Below are 18,178 nucleotides of genomic sequence, written 5' to 3'. Positions count from 1 at the left end.
CTGAGGGCCCACTTCTAGGCCGCTTCCCTCACACAAGGACTCAACAAAGCTGAGAGCTTGGTAGAGCTCTTGCTAGTGAACTGACACCTGACTTTTTTTTTTTTAACCTTTGCTCCAGGCTCCCTAGGGTTAAGTTTATTTTCTAGCACTTCTCCATATCTCCCCAGCATGACCTCTGACCTCAGAAGTGCCAGGCTCCGGATAGGCTCCGGATAGGCGCCACGGTGAAGACTGAACCATTGATGCCCTGACCTGGACCTCCGCGAGTTACCGGAACTGTCAGTTAATGCTAACCTAAAGTGGCTATGTTGGAGCTGAGGTCTCCAGCCCACCCCCATCTCTGGGGCAAAGGTTACATGTGAGTAACTCTCCTCCCCAGAACAAGGGTGAGAAGCTCCCCTCAAAGTCCTTTGAACCATCCCCAGAAACCACAGGCTTCTGGATTTAGCGCTGGGGCCAGATCTCCAAAGGCTTGGCCACCCCCAAAATGTTTTTTAAGCTTACCTGTCCCCTCCCAAAGTAACGCCATTAGAGCTCCACTCTCCAGGGGAGTAATTATTTCCAGGCATTAGAGTCTTCGAAAGTACAGACCTCACTGTTGTCTGGGTCAGGGTTCACAACCTTGGCTATGGGAAAAACAGAACAATGTCTTTGTTTTCCGTAGATGAATTAGATTTACCTCTGAGACAATGTTGCCAGAAGCTGGTGGGAAACTCAGCCCCAGCCTGCTCTTCAGGGATAGTCAAGGATCTGAAAGTCTTGACAGCTGCTCTTCCAGTTACCAAGAGCCTCCTGGCTTGCCCAGCATTATGCATTCTTTCAATTTGGGGGTGCCCGTAGGGATGGCTCACAGCTGAGATCCATAGCTCTTTGCCCCCTAGCTCGGCCCTGCATCTATCTCTATCTCCTGGAAATCTGGTTTTGCTCCTCCTGTAAATCCTACCTTTCTGAGCCCTACCCCCACTCCTCCCCTTTTTACTCCTGGGGAAACTGGGCCAGGCTCCAGTCTTTAATCTCAGCACCCTGGAGGCAGAGGCCAGCCTAGTCTCATAGCAAGTTCCAAACCAGTCTAAGGCTACACAGCAAGATCCTGCCCAAAAGACAAATGAAAAGCATGGGGAAACTGAGGCCTAAGGGACAAGTCACACAGCAGCGCACAGCAGACTGAACTAACTGGTGATGATAAAGTCGCCCCTGTGGAAATATTACTGTGTGTTCCTCAGGGGACTTAAGTTCATCCAAAACCCACGTCTTCTCTGTGAATCAGGAAACTCAAATAGAATGATTTCATGCCCCATGGCAGGCAAGCAGGAAGTTGTTTGGGGATATGGGCCTTTCTGATACAGAAGACCCTCCTAAGGGAATGAAGAGAGGCTAGGAGTCCTAAATCAGATTTAAGGGAACAAAATTCAGCAGATTTTGTTCCCTTCGTGGCCTCGGCCTTTATGTTCATCTAATAGTGTGGGCTCAGATGCTCATGGCTTCAGCTGGCTGAAGGCGCTATACCCCCACCCCACCCCCAAACTCTACCCCTGAACATTCAGGAGCCGTGGTAGCAATGTCTCACTCTCCAATGTCACCAGGGAGCCTTGGTAAGTAGCCTTGGGTGCCCTCCAGAGAACTTACCGTTTGGAGTCGAAGCAGATGGAGAAGAGGGGGAGAATTCCAAGTCCTCCTTCGTGAAAACCTGAGAGAACCCAGGGCTCACTGGCCCTAGGTGGTCCCCTGCTCACTGTTCCGTAGACCTCAAGACAAAACCACCTGAGGTACAGCTAGAGCGATTTAGACCACAGGGCCAGGTCTGAATCCCTCCTACAGGTCGAGGAGGGGTGCGGTAGAGTCAGTGACTACCTGATAAGACTGCCCTGAAGCTTCCTGTTTATATAATAAACATGTGCCCAGCAGTGCCCACTACTTCCTGAACCTTGGGAAGGGCTCTCTTCCTTCAAGCCAACAGTCCTGCTATTCTTAGACTTCTGGGGTTCCTGTGGCCCTTTGCCAGAGGTGAAAACCTCCACTTGGCATTAGTAGTCCCCAAAGCCTGGGAATCTCTGAGTTCTACCCCTCCACACCTCCACCCTTCCACCCCCCCCCCAACCCCCGACCTCCTCTTAGTGAACCCATGCTTTGGGCAAGAGCTCTTGGGCTGTCTGCTCCATGTTCCCACCTCTAAGGCTTCCATCCCTCTACAAGGATGCCAGCTACTCTGCCCTTGGCTTCCAGGAAACCCTCCCAAGCTGAAAGTTGAGAAACCAAGTTTTCTCAACACAGGCAGGATCTTTCTTGGGGACACTGCCACCACACCAATCCCCAACAGCCTTCTGCAATCAGCTTCTTGCCTAGTCTTGATCTTTCTACAGGGGAACAAACTTCTGTCAGGTGCCGAGATAAGGCTAGCAGGGCAGGAGTGAAATAGGAGGATGGACATGTTTCCTAGCTGAGGCAGGCCTGGCATGGGAGCCAGCTTGATACCAAATGGCAATGGCTGCTCTCGTGAAGGGGACAGAGCCCAAGAGCAGGTCCAATTCCTTTCTACAACCATTTTGCCTGGTTGTAGGCCCAGAGAGTCTTTCCAGAAGCTGTACCAGCAAATAACCCAATAATAAGTGTTTTTAAGATCACACTATCTAATACAATCCCCACTGGCCACACGTGATATGTGAGCACTTGAAATAGAGCTCCTTAAAGTAGAGAAAGGCCAGAAGTATAAAACACACCAGATTCCAAAGGTTAGTACAGAAAATAACGTAAAATATCTCAATAATAGTTTATGTTGATAATACATAAAAATAGTTTATTATGTTGATAATACATAAAAATACTTAAAAATGCTTAGGATATATTTTAAGTTAAAATAAAACATATTTTTATTCTTCTTGCAGTGGTAAGAGTTAAACCCAGAGCCTTAAGTAACTGGAGAATTGCTCTACTGCTGAGCTACACCTCCAACTCTAAAATTTATTAGTAAAATGACTTGTTTGTCATATGCTTAGCATGCTTGAGTTACTAAATCCTATCTCCTGTACTAAAACAAAAGACGATTTCCGTTTACATTTTTAAATATCGCTATAGGAAAATCTGAAGCTACAGATGTGGCTCAAGTTACATCATTTCCATTTTATGGAGGAGGAAACAAGCTTTGGAGATCTTCAATGGCATGTCTGCTTTTAGATTTGTGCCTGAAAGGGACGAATATGTCAAAATGTTTCATGTTCACCGTCACCTTGCTCTTCTCACTGACTTGTGACAGTCAGTAGTACATTCTGCCTTTGAAGGCAGCCACAGCATTAATGCTGAGACCCTTGGGTGTTAGAAGTCCCCCAAGATGTCCCCACAAGAGCAGCCATTGTCATTTAGGATTGAACGTAGGCTGATACGGTGGTCTGCCTTTCCTCTTTGTTCCTAGTCAACTCCAGCTCCATCTCAAGGGCCTCTGCTACCTCAGCTCCTATCAATCAGGACACCAGCTGCTTCCAGGCAGCAACACTTGTTCATTTCCTTGCCACCTCATCCAATAGGAGTACCCTAGAGGGTGAATGTCCAGAGCCAGCTCAGTCCATAGGGGATATTCCCAGGTTTCTGCAGGAGCAGTTTCTGCAAGGAGCGGCCTTGACATTGGGGGCAAGTTCTTTGTGACAAGAGCCCCAGGGATTGCTAGCTTCATGGCTAATTCTCCTCCCCATCTTTTAAAGAAAAGACTTCCTTGGGGACTTGGTTCCTCTCTGAGGTATTTGAGAAGGAAGCCAGGACACAGAATAAGTTATACCTTACATGGGCCTGTGTCTCTGCGGCCCACCCTGACTGGCCAGGGAAGGCTTCTCTGGGTCTTGTGAGCAAGCAAAACTTATCTTGTCTTGTATCCTTGAAATGTACCAAGGAGCTTGTTCTGGATGAAGATTCAGAACCTAGTCCTAGGTCCCCGAAGGCTAGGTTTGCTGGAGGCACTTGGCATCCGGCTGGGTCATTTCATTTGGCTATAAAAGGGTCAGATTTTAGGCTGTGATTGTAACATAAGGAGGCCACATTGGGTTTTTAAATAGTTCTACATTTAAAAAATAAATTAAGAGAAAGGACTTGTGGAGTGAGGATTCTTGGCGGCCTCGGGATAATTATAAAACCAGCTCCAATTTTCCAAGTCTTTTGCAGTGCCAAGCCTGAGGTGCCACAGTCCCCAGAGGAGCTGGCTGGACAAGGTCTTTGGCACAGCCAACAGAATGGGGCACACCACCTCCAGGAGGACACCATCATTCCCCACTCCCTCCTTAGATCCAGAAGCAAGAGGGTGGTCAGACATATCTATTTCAATGCCTGCTCTGGGGCTTGTCTTCATAACCTCACCCATAAAATGGAGTAACAGCAGTTCTCAGACAGTACAGAGCTGGACTTCTGCCCCCGGCTCTCCATTGCTCTTATAGCGCACACTGCTGACTTTACTTCCCTGCCCCCTGCCCCCAACTGGGGAGAAAGTGCCCCTAGATACATCATGCCCCCCTCCCCACCATTTCTTTACTTCTGAAACCTGGAGAAAGAAACCAGCCCAAAAGCAGGGCACAGCTATGCCTAGCCCTGTGTCAGGGCAGCCACTGCTGAGGGGCGTCCTCTTTCCTATCCTCCCAGCCTCGCTCACTTTGGAGGCAGATGTGTCCTGAGCTTGAGAACAGGAGGTGCAACTGATGGAGTAAGCTTCACCTTTTTCTTTTTTCTCTCCCTCCCTCCCTTCTTGCCTTTCCTCCTCCCCTCCTCCTCCTCTTCTTCCTCCTCCTCTTCTTCCTCCTCTTCCTCCTCATTCTTCTTCTTCTTCTTCTTCTTCTTCTTCTTCTTCTTCTTCTTCTTCTTCTTCTTCTTCTTCTTCTTCTTCCCCTCTCCTCTCTTTCTTTTCATAGTACTGTAGATTGAACCTAGAACCTCATGCATGCTAGGCAAGTGCTATAGCTAAGCCACACCCCCAGCCTTCTTTTTATTTTTGAAATGTTTTTATTTATTCTCTGGAAACTTCATACATATATACAATTGTAGGGCCAGGGAGCTGTGAGACCAGGAGGAGCAAGAGTGGGGTTGAAGTGTGTCTAAACCCAGGAAATCTCCCATGAGATGGGCAGGAGTAGGATCACTGCCCCCCACTGCCCTAGGTTGGCATGTTCCTGAGCATGTAGCCCTGTGCCCCCAACCCTTGCCTCACCAGAGAAAGTCACAGAGCCAGTGTCCAGCAGCACCTGGAATTCCTCCTTATGCTAATGAGGCATCCCCAGCACCCTGGCACTGGCCAATGATGTAAACTTACCCCAGTAGCCCCTCCTCACCCCCAAAGGTTTAAATAGCTTCGTCCCCCCACCCCCAATAAACTGAACCAGTTCTTCGAAGCTGCTCCCCAGTGTGTGTTCTTTGCCTGCCCACTCTCCTCTCACTCACTGCCTACCAAGATCCTGCCTGTGCCCACCAGCCTGGGTAAGGTTCTTTTCCTCCAGTTCAACCAGGTGTGCAATGGGCAACTACCCCAAGTGGGAAGCAGCCACAGGGTGGCATATAATGTATTGTGATCTTGTTCACCTCCTATTACCCCTGTCTAATTCCCTCTGGGACCCACCAATCCATCTCACTCCAAACTTCGTGCCATTATTCTTACTAGCCCACTAAGTCCCACTAATGTTGACCATGTGGGAGGGAATGTAGTCATCCACTGGATCATGAGCCTCCTATCCGTAACCACACCCCCAAAGAAAAATGACTTTCCCCCTTTCATTAGCCAACAACTGCCATAGATCCCCAGAGAGGGATGGTACTTTGGGGGTCCTTTCTTTTTTGTTTTCTGCTTTGAGACTTAGTCTCACTGACTTACCAGGCTGCCTTTGAAGTCTGCCATCCAGGCAGATCTTAAACTTACTATTCTCCTCCTTCAGCTTCCAAAGTTGTTGGGACTATAGGACTATACCACCAAGCCTTGCAAGCTGCTTCTAACCTTAGAGGCCCAAGGCCCAGCAGTACCCTGTGACCTGGAAGTTACTTTTCCCTACAATGAAAGTGACAAGAGCTAGGAATATGGCAAATAGGTGACTGTTGTACCAAAAGCAGGGCCTGGGCTGCAGACGATGGCTCTCTCCCTGGTGTTGACCTGTGGGCGGGGCGTGCGTTAGTTAAAAAGGAAGGCAATGTATAAATGAGATATTTTATTGTAGGAAGGAGAAAGTAGGCTGGTCAAGTAGAGAGAAGGAGAGAAAGACAGAGAGAGAGAAGAGAGAGAGAGAAAGAGAGAGAGAGAGAGAGAGAGAGAGAGAGAGGGAGGGAAAGGAAAGGAAAAAAACAAGAGTAGAACAAAGAGCAAGAGAGCAAGAGAGCAAGGAGAGGCAAACCGCCCCTTTTATTGTATGGGACGTGGCATGTTTGGCTGTGGTCAGATAACTGGGGTAGGGTCCAGCTAGAATGCTGGGAGCTTGGGGCATTGTCTACCTGATAGAACACACATGTCCTGCAGGGGCAGCTGTGAGGGGTTGTGCCTTAAACAGGAACCAAAGACTCAGGAGTTATGGCCAAGCTTCTTCCGCCCCCTGCAAGCAGAAATTGCCCGCAGGAGCTCCAGGACTCAAAGCCAAATACTCTACTGAGCCTAAGTTACCTGAGCAGACCACTGCCCCGCACGGCCCTACAGGTGACCTGCTGTCAGACCGCCAGCCCTGCTTCTAGCCAGTCTCTTTCTCCCCAAGGCCCCCCTCAGCTGCCCCTCCCCACCCATGCCAAGTGTGTACTTCACCGCACCGGTCACTCTCCCAGGTCCCCAGCCCTTTATGCCTGGGTCCTTTCACTGTCCAGGGCCTGCTTGGCTGCCTCACTGGGTCCACAATGCTCACTGAGACACTAAACCCAAATGTGAGCAGCCACAGGAGCTCCCTGGACCAAAACTGAGACTGGTAGGAAGAGAAGGAAGTACTTCTGGTGTCAATTTAAGGGGACACTCATTTTCAGGTTTTTGTAAATACAAAGTTTAGAGGTAGATTTTGTGCCACCTTAAATTTCCCTTCCCCGGCTGATAAATACGTGCATCTAACAAAATGGATTCCTCTCAGGGTTCCATCCCACCCTCTGGTCTCTTCTTTTCTCTGTCTCCTAGCCACAGGCCACTGTTTCCTCCCCTCACTCTGCAGGAATCTGCCCCATTTGCACATGGCCCTACCAATGGGTCCTCAGTAGCCCCACCCCCACCCCTAACCTTGCCTTGTGGATCAGCCCTGTAGTCACCTTAGATTCCCACCTTAAGCCTCACACTTGCTCTACCTCAAACTCCTTCAGCCTCAGAACAGTGGCTAGGATTATTCATATCTATCCCCAAAGAGGCAGCTTCTCACTCTGCTCCCACAGCTTCTGGGTAGTCAGTGCTAGCCCCTCCCTGACTCCCTCCCACCAGCTCCCCAGAGCCTAGAACAGTACTGGACAGAGCATAGGCACTCAGGGAGAATTGAATCCATGAATAAATGAATTTATTTGCTAGTACATGAATGGATTATTATGTAGGTGGCTTTGGTGGCTGGGTAGGAACAAAGGGAGATAGTATATAAGCTATAGCCAGGGCCTGCCCGTGGCAGCAGATGGCTGGAGGAGGCCACATCGTCTCCATCATCTGGGTGCTATTGTAATGGCCTGGCAGTGAGGTGCATGTATGGCAGAGGCCTGCAGAAGAGGTAATGCAGAGTGGGCAGCTCTGCCCACCTCTAATTATTGCTTGAGTCTTTATGGCAGAGACAGTTGCCTACCCCCCCAGGGGGTGGGGCTGTGTCTTAGCCATCACAGTGTGAACTCCAGTTGGGGCTGCTGATACAGCCATCAGGGAAGACAAGAGGAAATTCTCAGGGGCCTTTGGATCTGGGGGTACAGAGGCAGCCCAGGCTTGGACTCTGCTCAGTTCCTGTCCTTCCAGCCCCCAGGACAGCAGGAGCGTACCCCACAACTCAAGGGTTCCATCAAGAACTCTTCAATGTGGTCAAGGAGCAAGCCAGCTAGAGGAGGGCCTGTAGCAGCCCCCAGCTGGGAGCGAGCCTCAGATGGTTTGGTGTCCGCTGACGTGGAAGCCCTTGGGAGGATGGTGCCCCAGTGGCTGGCTGGGGAGGTGGGAAGTTCAGGCCTGGAAGGATGCTTTGACCACTCGGCCCTTCAGTGGCTGTGGTGGCCGGAAGTTGTTCACCATATGGATCCTCTCATCATCCTCTGAGGTGAAGAGCAGGCTCCGAAATTTCTCCATCTTAGGACAAAAAGGATGGTCAGGGCAGGGACGGATGGGGTGCTATCTTCCTTCTATGGTCCCAGATGCTGCTCAGGGAGTACTACCCTTCTGCTCCTCCTTCGTGATTCCCCTCTCCCTGCCCTCTCTTTTCTTTGGGAGTCATTATTCATTATTTATTTATTTATTTATTTGTTTAGTTATTTGATTCTTAATGGGTCCCTGAACATGAAACCAGAAGGCTGGTTCTGATCTTATCTAGCATTTGGGCAACTGCCGCTTTCTAACTGAAACACAGTGATCCCAGGATCAGGCCCCTTCTCTTCCTGCCAGGGTTGGGTCTTCAGGGCTAGCAACCAAGCTAACATCAATCAAAGGATCCTATGGTTTAGTAGTCAAAATGGTAGCCAAATGGAAGGGCCCACCCAGACCATATCTTGCCGGTTGAGAGCCATCCTGCCAGGGCTGACATCTGATCGTCCCCATTTGTGGAACCCTGGGAGGACTCACCTGCCTCTCAGAGATTCTGATGGGCTCCCGGAGCACAATCCAAGTGACACTCTCACTGAGTGGGGGTGTAGTCAGGGAGCCAGGATAGGTCCAGTAGTGCCGGCTGGTGGGTAGCAGGCACTTGGGGTTGAAGCAGCTAAACTGGGCCTTGGTGTCCTGGGAAGGACGGGAACCTAGGAATTAGCACAGAGCTCCTACCAAGATCAGCCCAAGGGCTTCCTTGCTCGTTGCTGTCAGTAAGATTTGGGCCTCTTCTTGACATGATGATACAAACTGTAGGCAAATATCTGTGACCCTAGGTGCTACCTCCCAGCCAGGGCCAGGCCTTCTCATTTGCTTCCATGTAAAAACTGTGGCTTTGGGGACTCTCTGGTCATCCTATTCATACCCTTGCCTTTGGATGACCTCACTGGGGAGATGTAGCAGCCAGCCCACCATCCATATGATTAGATATTGTATGCCAAGCACCTGTGGGGTCCCAATGAAGAAGGCCAAGTCCAGTGCCTGAGGAACCAGCCCTAACATTGAGTCTTAGCTAGGTGTGTGGCCAGAATGCAAAAGTGAATGGGCCACTCTATGAGCCAGTCTCGACCATCATCTCTCTCCAGCTGGCTGCTCCGGGTTAGGGTTAGGGTTAGGGTTAGGGTTAGGGTTAGGGTTAGGGTTAGGGTTAGGGTTAGGGTTAGGGTACCCCAGCCAGTCTCACCTTAAATCGAACCATGTAGAGAGCGTCTGTCAGGCGGTTCATGCTCGGGTGCTCATCTCCTGTCTGTCCAGAAGAAGACAGTGTGAGTGCCCCAATCCCATCCTTCCAAAACTAAAGGAATGTGTGAGTCTCCCATCCTCTTCCCAGCCATGGGGATCCACCACCCACCTCCAGGAAGACTCCGACCACAGCCAGGCCATCGGGGGCTGCAGCCGCCTCCCCAAAAGTGCTGTACTTCTTGGCGTTCCAGTGAACCAGATGTAGCTGGAGAGGCAAGAACAAGCCAGGCCAGACCAGGGCTGAGTGCCTCCAGAAACAGCAGGGGCAGGAAATCAGTCTTCCCTTGCTCCCTTTGTAAGAGGTGGGGCTGCAAGCCCCCTGATCCCAGGATCTTAGGGAACCCCTGGAGAACCACAGGCAGTGTCCATCCCATTCTGGGTCCTTCCTAAAACTCCAGGATACATAGTTCAGGTGTGTGGACTGCATGCAGATGGAGAGGGGAGTCTCTCCCAAAGGCCCTAGGTGTTCCTCCATATGTTCTTCAGAGAGCCCTTCTCCAGCCATCCTTGAGGCCCACCTACGCCCACTGTCCTATATACCCTCCTTCCTCAGGTATCAGAGGGATACAGTGAAAAAGACCTCACCTCGCTGGGGAAGGACTTGCCGTCCACTGTGTGCTCTGAGCCCACGTCACGCTTCTTGCCCCAGTGGAAGTGGAGCTGCTTGAGACGATAGGGCCCTTCCAGGGGGCCTCCAGCCACCACTGTGGGTAGAAGTGGGATATAGCTGTTCATATGGGAGAACATTCAGCTTTGGTGAGCAGCAGTTCCAGGACCCAGGCAGTCCAGGTAGGTACTGTGTGTGTGTGTGTGTGTGTGTGTGTGTGTGTATGTGTGTGTGTGATGTTGGGGATCAAACCCAGGGCTTTATGCATGTTAGACAAGCACTCTATTGATGAGCTATATCCCAACCAAGGGCTCAATCCATAATTTATCTATTTTGGCCATCTTGGGGATTGAATTTAGGGCCTCAAATATTCTAGGCAAGCACTCTATCACTGAGCTAATCTCCGGCCCTTAGCAGAGCTAAGTTGCTCTGCTCTCTTTGAATGAACTATTCTCCCGTATGAGCCTCCAGAGTAGCTAAGATCTAGGCCTATACTACCAAGCCTAGCTAGGGTCTATATTTTCCATGTGGAAAACTTGCTGGATAGGACATGAGTTTGTCTCACCAGTCACTACAGTCTGACCCCCAAGTCTGGGTCAAGGCAGAGGGTATGACAGCCTACTGAATAGTTAAGGAGCCTGTTCTGATAGCGTAGGGCTTTATAATGGCCCTTCTCTCCCAACTCCAGCCAGATTTCCTGTAGAAGCTGGCCTCCTGTCTCTCAGACCCTTTGTTCCTACAAACAATAGGCATCCCATTTCTGTGGGCCTTACCCATGGCTGAATGGGAACAACATTATTTTTTTAGTTATCTTGGTAGCTCAAGAGGGACAGAGTTTATTTTGGGACCCATTCTAATCTTGCTTTTATTTTTTTTATTTTTTTTATTTTTTTACTTTGAGTGTGTGTGTGTATTGAGACAGGGTCTCACTATGTATCTCAGGCTGACTTAGAACTCACTCTGTAGACTAGGCTGGCCTTGAACTCACAGAAATCTGCCTGCTTCTGTCTCCCAGTGCTGGGATTAAAGGAGTGTGTCACCTTGCCTGGCTGGACCTATTTTATAAGGGAGGAAACTGAGGTAAGGCCATATAACGAGGTACAGAGCATACCCCAAACTCCTAACCACCTACCAGGCTGCCTTGCTTCCCTCCAACATAGAGCCTTGCCTTAGAACAGGAGGCCAGTTCCTGAGAGTACTTACATTCCCAGTCAGTCCTAGGGCCTCCCAGGGCCATCTCCTGTACAAACAGCCTCTTTGGAGGGCCCCAGTCATGGCGATTTTGTAACTTTCTCACCTTGATAGCTGGTGATCTAGGGCTACACATAAGGCCTCTTGGGACTGCTAGAATTTCCAGCTGAAAGAGATCTGTGGGTGGAAAGGCCCTAGCTAGGCCTGAATGTGAGCTCCTGGATCAAGTGACATCTAAGCTCAATTCCACCAGGCCACTTCATGATCGGTGACCAGGACAAAGTCCAGAGGTCCATCTCTACTGCGTTATGCCAGACGCAGGCTATGCAAGGCCCACGGTACAGGTTGACAAACTGAACTGGGGTTGGTGGTTCTGCACAGAACACTAGCCTGTTTTGTGGTTGGGAGACTTCTAGATCTATCTGCAGGGTTCTACCTATCTGAGCTTACTTCTCCTAACCTTACAGGACGGTACCAGAAGGGTACCCCACTTCTCACTTTGTATTTGTGGTTTTCCACCTCCCTAATGCTTGGACCCTTTAATACAGTTCCTCTTGTTGTGATGACCCCTATCCCCAACCATAACATTATTTTTGTTGCTACTTCATAGCTATAATTTTGCTACTGTTATAAACAGTAATGTAAATATCTGTGTTTTCTGATGGTCTTAGGTGGCCCTTGTGAAAGGTCATTCAATCCACCATCCCAAAGGGTCAGTACCCACAGATTGAGAACAGCTGCTTTTTATGATCACAGACACTCTGCTGGGGCCTTTTTATGATCACAGACACTCTGGCTGGGGCCTTCCACTATGAACTCTCTCTATGTACTTGATGTTCTGTGAGTGTCAGCCTACTTGACCGCCAGTGTAACCTACAATGGGTGATGGCAGAACCCACCCACCTTCCTCTTTCCACTGGGCCCCTGGGGAAGTAGAGCTCCAGCCAGGCCTTTGGTGTGAATCCTCAGACCAGTTATCCAAATACTCACTAAAAACTGTTCCCTAAGGCCTCTGCCTAGGAATTTGCCTTGGAAACCTGGACTCCAGTCCTAAGTCAAAGAGGCTTGTTTGAGTTGAGCCTTTGAAGGCTGTTCGTTAGAACAACTGCTCCCCCATAATTGCCATCTAGGGTCATCTAGGGTCCCATGTTGCCTTCCCAGGACTCTTCTTATAATACAAAACTAGGCAACACATTGCTTCTTCTGGAGAAACTATGACCGAGTCTCCTCTTTTTTTTTTTAACTACCCGACCAGGGAACTCAGAGATAAGTAACTTTAGTCACTCTCCTTGTGAAAGGCAGGGCTTTCTTTTCTCTTGATTTTCTGTTAGACAGCTAAGTTCTCCTGAATGCCCTCATTGAGTAGGGTGCAGGGAAGTGTAAAAATAAAAAAAAAAAATCAAATTTCCTTACATAAAAAAACCTAACAGTTTCTCTTCTTACCCCACTCACTCTCTCACAGAGCCTATAATAAGAATGTTCCTTCACTATAGAGTTTTTCCAGCTGGGCAGTGATGGCACACGACTTTAATCCCAGGACTTGGGAGGCAGAGGCAGGTGGATTTCTGAGTTCGAGGCCAGCCTGGTCTACAGAGTGAGTTCCAGGACAGCCTGGGCAATACACAGAAACCCTGTCTCAAAAAACCAAAAGAGAGTTTTTCCTAAGGCCTCTGCCTAGTAGTTTATCTTGGAAACCTGGACTCTGGTCTCAAAGCAAAGAGGCCTCAGAAGGCACAGCCACAATATCCTGCAGACTTCACTCTGGCCCATGGTGGTGAGGACCTTGAAGGTCATGGAGAGACCTCTGAAGCTGGAGCCTACAAACTGCTTCTCCATAAACTATCATCTAGACCCCTTGTCTGTGTGAAGACTTTTTCCAGAGTCAGTCTGAAGGAGTGCTTTTTCCTCTGCTCCTAGGAAATCTGCTAGGCTTTCTCCCCTCTGCAGCAAGAGCAGAAGCTTATTGAGGATTCGCTTCCCCATCTGATGGGATAACAGGGAGGTATTGTTTTAGATGAGATCACTAACCCAGGCTGGCCTCAAAGTCACTATGTAGCCAAGGCTGACCTTGAACATCTGTCCTCCTACCTCCATCTCTAGAGTTCTGGGATTATGGGTATGTACTATTGAACCTAGCTTTTATGAGATGCTGGGGCTCAAACCCAGGAACTTTTGCATTCTAAGGAAACACTGTATTAACTAAGCTGTATCCACTGCCCCGATGGGTTGATGCAGGCCTTGTGCATGCTGGGTAAGTGCTCTACCATTGAGCCTCAGGCACTGTAATGGGTTCTTGGGAAGACTAAAGGAGAGGCTAGCAGAATTCTTTTTGTTTATTTTTGTTTGAGATAGGGGTTCTCTTGTGTAGCCCTTGCAGAAACCTGCTGTGTACTAGACAAGGGTGTCCTCCAACTCAGAGATCTGCCTGCCTCTGCCTCCTGAGGGCTGGGCTTAGAGGCATGCACAGCCACCACCCAGCTGAGACTGCCTGAATTCTAGCATGTACTTGGGCACACGGAGCACCTCAGTCCCCTCATCTTCTTTTGTGGGTCAGTCCTGATCACAGTGAAGAGGGCTTGGGCCAAGGTGATAGGAGTGAAAACAAAACTGATCTGAACCTCTGAGAGGAATGGAAGGAAGGGAGTTAGCATTTCGTGAACATCTGTTTTATGCAGGACTTCCATCATCATTTCGATTTCTTTCACTGCTTTCTCTATGCCCCTAGGGAATAGATCTTATTGCTCCATTTTATGCAATGAGAGGCTGAGGCTGAGCTCCAGGCTTTACCACAGCTGATGAGAGGGAGAGCTTTGCTGTCAGGTTTTGGCAGGGGCCACTTACCGGTTCTGTCATCACTGTCATTGAAGTCCACCTGGACAGAGTGGCCATTGTTGGTGATGCTAAGGGACATGCAGCCCTCATAGAAAAGCTCCAGTGGCTGCAGGTTGGGCGAGTACACAGCCTGGCTGGATATGATATTGATGGGTGACTGGCGATCTCCCTGGGCAATGGGATACAGCTTGTGCCAATTTGAAGGGCCTATAAGTAGAGAAGGGTCAAGGACTCAGGCCAGCCAAGCTTTGGGGGACAAGCCAAGTTCTGGGGGGCACAACCCCAAATCCTAATCCCACCTCTTTCATGTCTTCATTCACCTGCCATTACCTTGTCTGGGAAACAGCTTCCAAATCCTTCTCATTCCCTTCCCCAGCATTGCTAGGAGCCCAGAGAAGCACAGGCACATAACACAGCCTTAAGCTCAGAGGTGGTTCCGGATAGTAACTCTGCCCAGCCCCCAGCAAACACCCAGGGAGGCCCTTGAAGCCATTCTATTTTACCTAATCCTATCAGCAATTTAGCCTCTTCTTGTACCCCCAAGGAACTTAGTGCAAACTTGGCACTTAGAATAATAAAAACTCTCATCAACTTGGCTTTCAGTAGGGGGTGTGTTTTCTCCTCACAACCACAATTCTATGGGGGTAGAAAGCAGGATGGGGTTCGTGTTGTAAATGAGAAACTGGGGGTCAGTCATGTGTGCTCACAGGTACATATATGCACCAGTATAAGCACACAGCATGTCACATGCACCGGTATAGACATATAGCTTGTGCATGGATTGCCTCTGTCTTCTCCAAACATATGCTGACAGGTCCATATAGATCTTCTTGTGTACATGCATATATGTATGAATATGCAGTGACCTGGACTCAGCCGGTCCAAGCTCTCCCTGCACACCCCCCAGGCCTGCTGATTACATCTGACACATACACATATGCACCCTCATACATAAACATCTTCTATTGGAAACCCAAAGAAGGGGCCACAGCAGACCACATACCCATGCACACATATTCCCAAAAATGCTTGTATGTACACACACACACCACACACACACACACACACACCTGCGTGCACACCCACAGGCACCCACCACCTGCCTCCCAGAGACTCCATCTGCAGTGGGAAGGCTCAGCATCTCCCTGGGGAACATCCTGAGAGGCAGCCTATTTTTAGAGCTACTGCCGGCTGGTGCTTCTCCCCCTTTTTGGCTTCTTAAGTTTTCCCGAGAAAACAGCAGCAGGTGCCGACAGAGCTGTGTCCCCAATGGATGACTCAGAATGGTGGCCCAGCCCTACTGGGTTATTTTTGAAGTCCTGTGAGCTATGCCGCATTTGGGCACCTCTGTCCTCTGTCCTTCCCGTTCCTGAGCTGGACCGCCCAGGTCTGACTGTGTGAGAGGTAGGTGCCTGAAGAGAACAAGCTGTTCAGGACGCTCGAAGCACAGAGTTAGAGGACAGGGCTTGTAGGAAGGTTAGGAACGGGCACTGGGACTACGGGGACGGGGGCGGCGGGGCGGCACTTAAAAGCAGATCCAGTGCATTGCAGACAGAAAATGGTCTTTTATTAACCTGGCTTTTCTATGTCTCTCTCACCATCTCTGCCGGTCTCTGTCATCTCCTTTTACCCCGAATGTCTCTGTCTAGTCTAGTATGTCCAAATCTAAGGTTGCCCTTCCAAAAACATGGTCATTAGTCTTTGAGAGTCCCAGAGAGGGCAGAAACTGCATCAACTATGGAATTCCCTCTGGTCAGTTGCAACTTCCTACCACAGACAATAAATAGCCCAGGACGTTTGCTCGCTCTCACAAAGTGACAATCCCTGGGAAAAGTGGGGCTGGGGGAGCTCCCCTCTCCACTTGCCCTGCCTGGGTTCCCCTCCTGACTATCAGGATCCTGGGTGATCATGCTTCTCTAGGAAATGGAGAAGCCCTTCCTTGCCCCATACCGTACCTCTTCTTGGCCAGAAACACACCAAACGGAGTTGACCTGCTGCCCCAGACCCACACTCAAGCTGTCTGGCTCACCGGCTTCTTCCATACTCTTCTCTGCATGCATAGGAAACTGAGGGAGAATGGAGGAGCGGTCCTCCAGGCCAGACCCGGCACCCATGGCCCCACTCACTTAGGACGTGCTGAAACACTCTCCCGGGTGTAGACACCCAGACGTTCCTGTTGTGTCCCGAAGTGCCCTCCCTCTTTCCTCGCGTACCAGCCTGCACCGCAGCTCGGACACTCCAGCGGGGAAACTCTCTCTTGGGGACACGGAGCCTAGCTCCAGGGAGGTCCCTGCATACCCGTTTTGCGCGCTCCCCGCAATGACACCCGCGCATGGCGCTGCCACTGGGCCACCCCCCTCCCGCCCCCGTCTCCCTAAGCCACCTGCAAGCGCTGCGCACGCCGGGGGAGAGAGAGTGCAGGGCCGGGTAGGAGCCAGCGCTGCAGTCCCGCGCTGCGCGGAGGTGGTGGCAGGATGCGCTCAGCTACCCAGTGGTTTGCGGGCGGGCCCGGGGCGCAGCATGGACTTTGCGCCCAGATCAGAGGAAGCAGGGCAGGGGTTGGGATCTGGGGACTGCACGAGAGCGAGGTCAGGGGGTTGGGGGGGTGTTCTGGAGCGTGGGGCTTGAGGGTTCCGAAAACCTGGTCGGACGCACGGGTCGCAGTGAGTCCAGCTGGGCGAGAACCAGGGGTCTGCGCCTACCGTCTTCCTGGCCGTAGCCCCAGCAGTGGTGGCCGGTCATGCCGCTGCTGTCTCCGCGGCCCTGCACCTGCTGGCGGCTCCGTTCTGTCCGCTCGTTCTGTCTGCGGCTCCGGCCCGGCTTGCTGCGGTGGAGCAGCCTCTTAAAGTGGCGGCGGGCGGGAGGAGCAGTTCCCCAGGGACCCGCCCCCCACCCCCCACCAGAGCCGAAAAGGCTGGTCTTGCCCTGCCCCCCACCCGCCCACTGGCCGGTGAAGTCCCAGGTCCAGATAGGTGGTCATGAAGAGATCCTCATCTCTTATCGGTTCTGGGTCCCCCACCACCCTCCTTCCTTTTTTGCCAACACATATATGAACTCTGGGACAGGAGATACCATCCATGTTGAGGACTACAGGATTTCACATTGCATCCTCCACTCCAGGCTTGTCCATCATTGAAGCCCTGGATGTTGGGTGCCAGGTTCCCTGCTTCACTAACCAGCAAATGCCCAGAACTGAAGCCTAGCCTGTTTTCCCGATGCTGTTGGTGGGGCTGGATCAAGCTTTGGGTCCTTCCTGTGATACAGCCACCTCTACCAGTCACAGTGTCTATACTGCTGCTATATAACAGAATAGGGGACTGAGGCAGCAGAAGGTAGGATGACTTGCCCAAGGTCAGCTAGCTGGAGCACCAGGTGTTCATTCCCAGTTCATCTCATTTCAGCAGCTACGAGGACAAGGGGATCCTGTGGATATGAGGGTCTGGGCATCTTGGAGTAAATGTAGGAAGTAGGCATAGGATTGGCAATCTTCAAACCCTTGGCCCAGGGGCAATCAGAGCCCTGAAGTAGAAGCAGAAAGTAATGGCATCAATCAACGTGCTGGGAGGAGGCTAGACCCACTAAAGACAGTCTAATGGACTCAGGCATGAAGTCCTGCCTCCCAGCTTCTCTCTTATTCTTTGGAGCCGCCCTCCTTCAGGGACTTTCTGCTTGTCTTGCTAAAGCCTGCTATTTGTGCCTTCTCTCTGCATCATCAGTGCACCTGCTGGGTACTTAGGCCCTCCCCTTTGTAGTCAAGGTACCTTAATACCTGCCTTGGCCCAACCTTTCCCTATCCACCAGCCCTGGTCCTTGCTGTATCCTCTTCCTGGTAGGTCTTCTGTCTTCCACCCACTGGCTCCAGTAGGCCCAATCTGATTCATCTTAACATGTGGCCTTGTGCCAAGGATAAGGCTGTTTCTGGCTAGGCCTCAGCAGACAGTTCCGGGGGAAATTAACAGATGGGTGGATGGAAGGACAGGAAAATAGTTGCACCTAGGGCCCTATGCCCAAGGAAAGCTGATGAACCATTTATAAAATCTCTCTGCTGGTCAGACATTGGCCGGGGG

The 18,178-nt window shown here is 50.7% G+C and overlaps 1 protein-coding gene across 2 annotated transcripts in view; it reads right to left on the bottom strand.

Annotated features, from left to right (window-relative positions):
* Window positions 1-7,450: 7,450 nt before the first annotated feature.
* Window positions 7,451-18,178, bottom strand: part of Ca7 (carbonic anhydrase 7) — a 15,797-nt gene continuing 5,069 nt past the window's right edge. The window contains exons 1-7 of one of the 2 annotated variants that reach the window (XM_031337079.1): window positions 16,814-16,959; window positions 14,121-14,318; window positions 10,067-10,185; window positions 9,591-9,686; window positions 9,423-9,485; window positions 8,717-8,872; window positions 7,453-8,227 (exon numbers count right to left, since the gene is read on the bottom strand). In XM_031337079.1, coding sequence (XP_031192939.1) covers window positions 8,105-8,227; window positions 8,717-8,872; window positions 9,423-9,485; window positions 9,591-9,686; window positions 10,067-10,185; window positions 14,121-14,318; window positions 16,814-16,853 — 795 coding nt within the window. In that variant the 5' untranslated portion in view covers window positions 16,854-16,959 and the 3' untranslated portion in view covers window positions 7,453-8,104. Of the gene's footprint in view, window positions 8,228-8,716; window positions 8,873-9,422; window positions 9,486-9,590; window positions 9,687-10,066; window positions 10,186-14,120; window positions 14,319-16,813; window positions 16,960-18,178 lie in introns of those variants that run through there. The other variant, XM_031337080.1, reaches the window with a different exon arrangement.

Source organism: Mastomys coucha, unplaced genomic scaffold, assembly GCF_008632895.1.
Source record: "Mastomys coucha isolate ucsf_1 unplaced genomic scaffold, UCSF_Mcou_1 pScaffold22, whole genome shotgun sequence".
In the NCBI taxonomy this organism is placed as follows: domain Eukaryota; kingdom Metazoa; phylum Chordata; class Mammalia; order Rodentia; family Muridae; genus Mastomys; species Mastomys coucha.
This window is presented reverse-complemented; position numbering and strand designations above follow the sequence as displayed.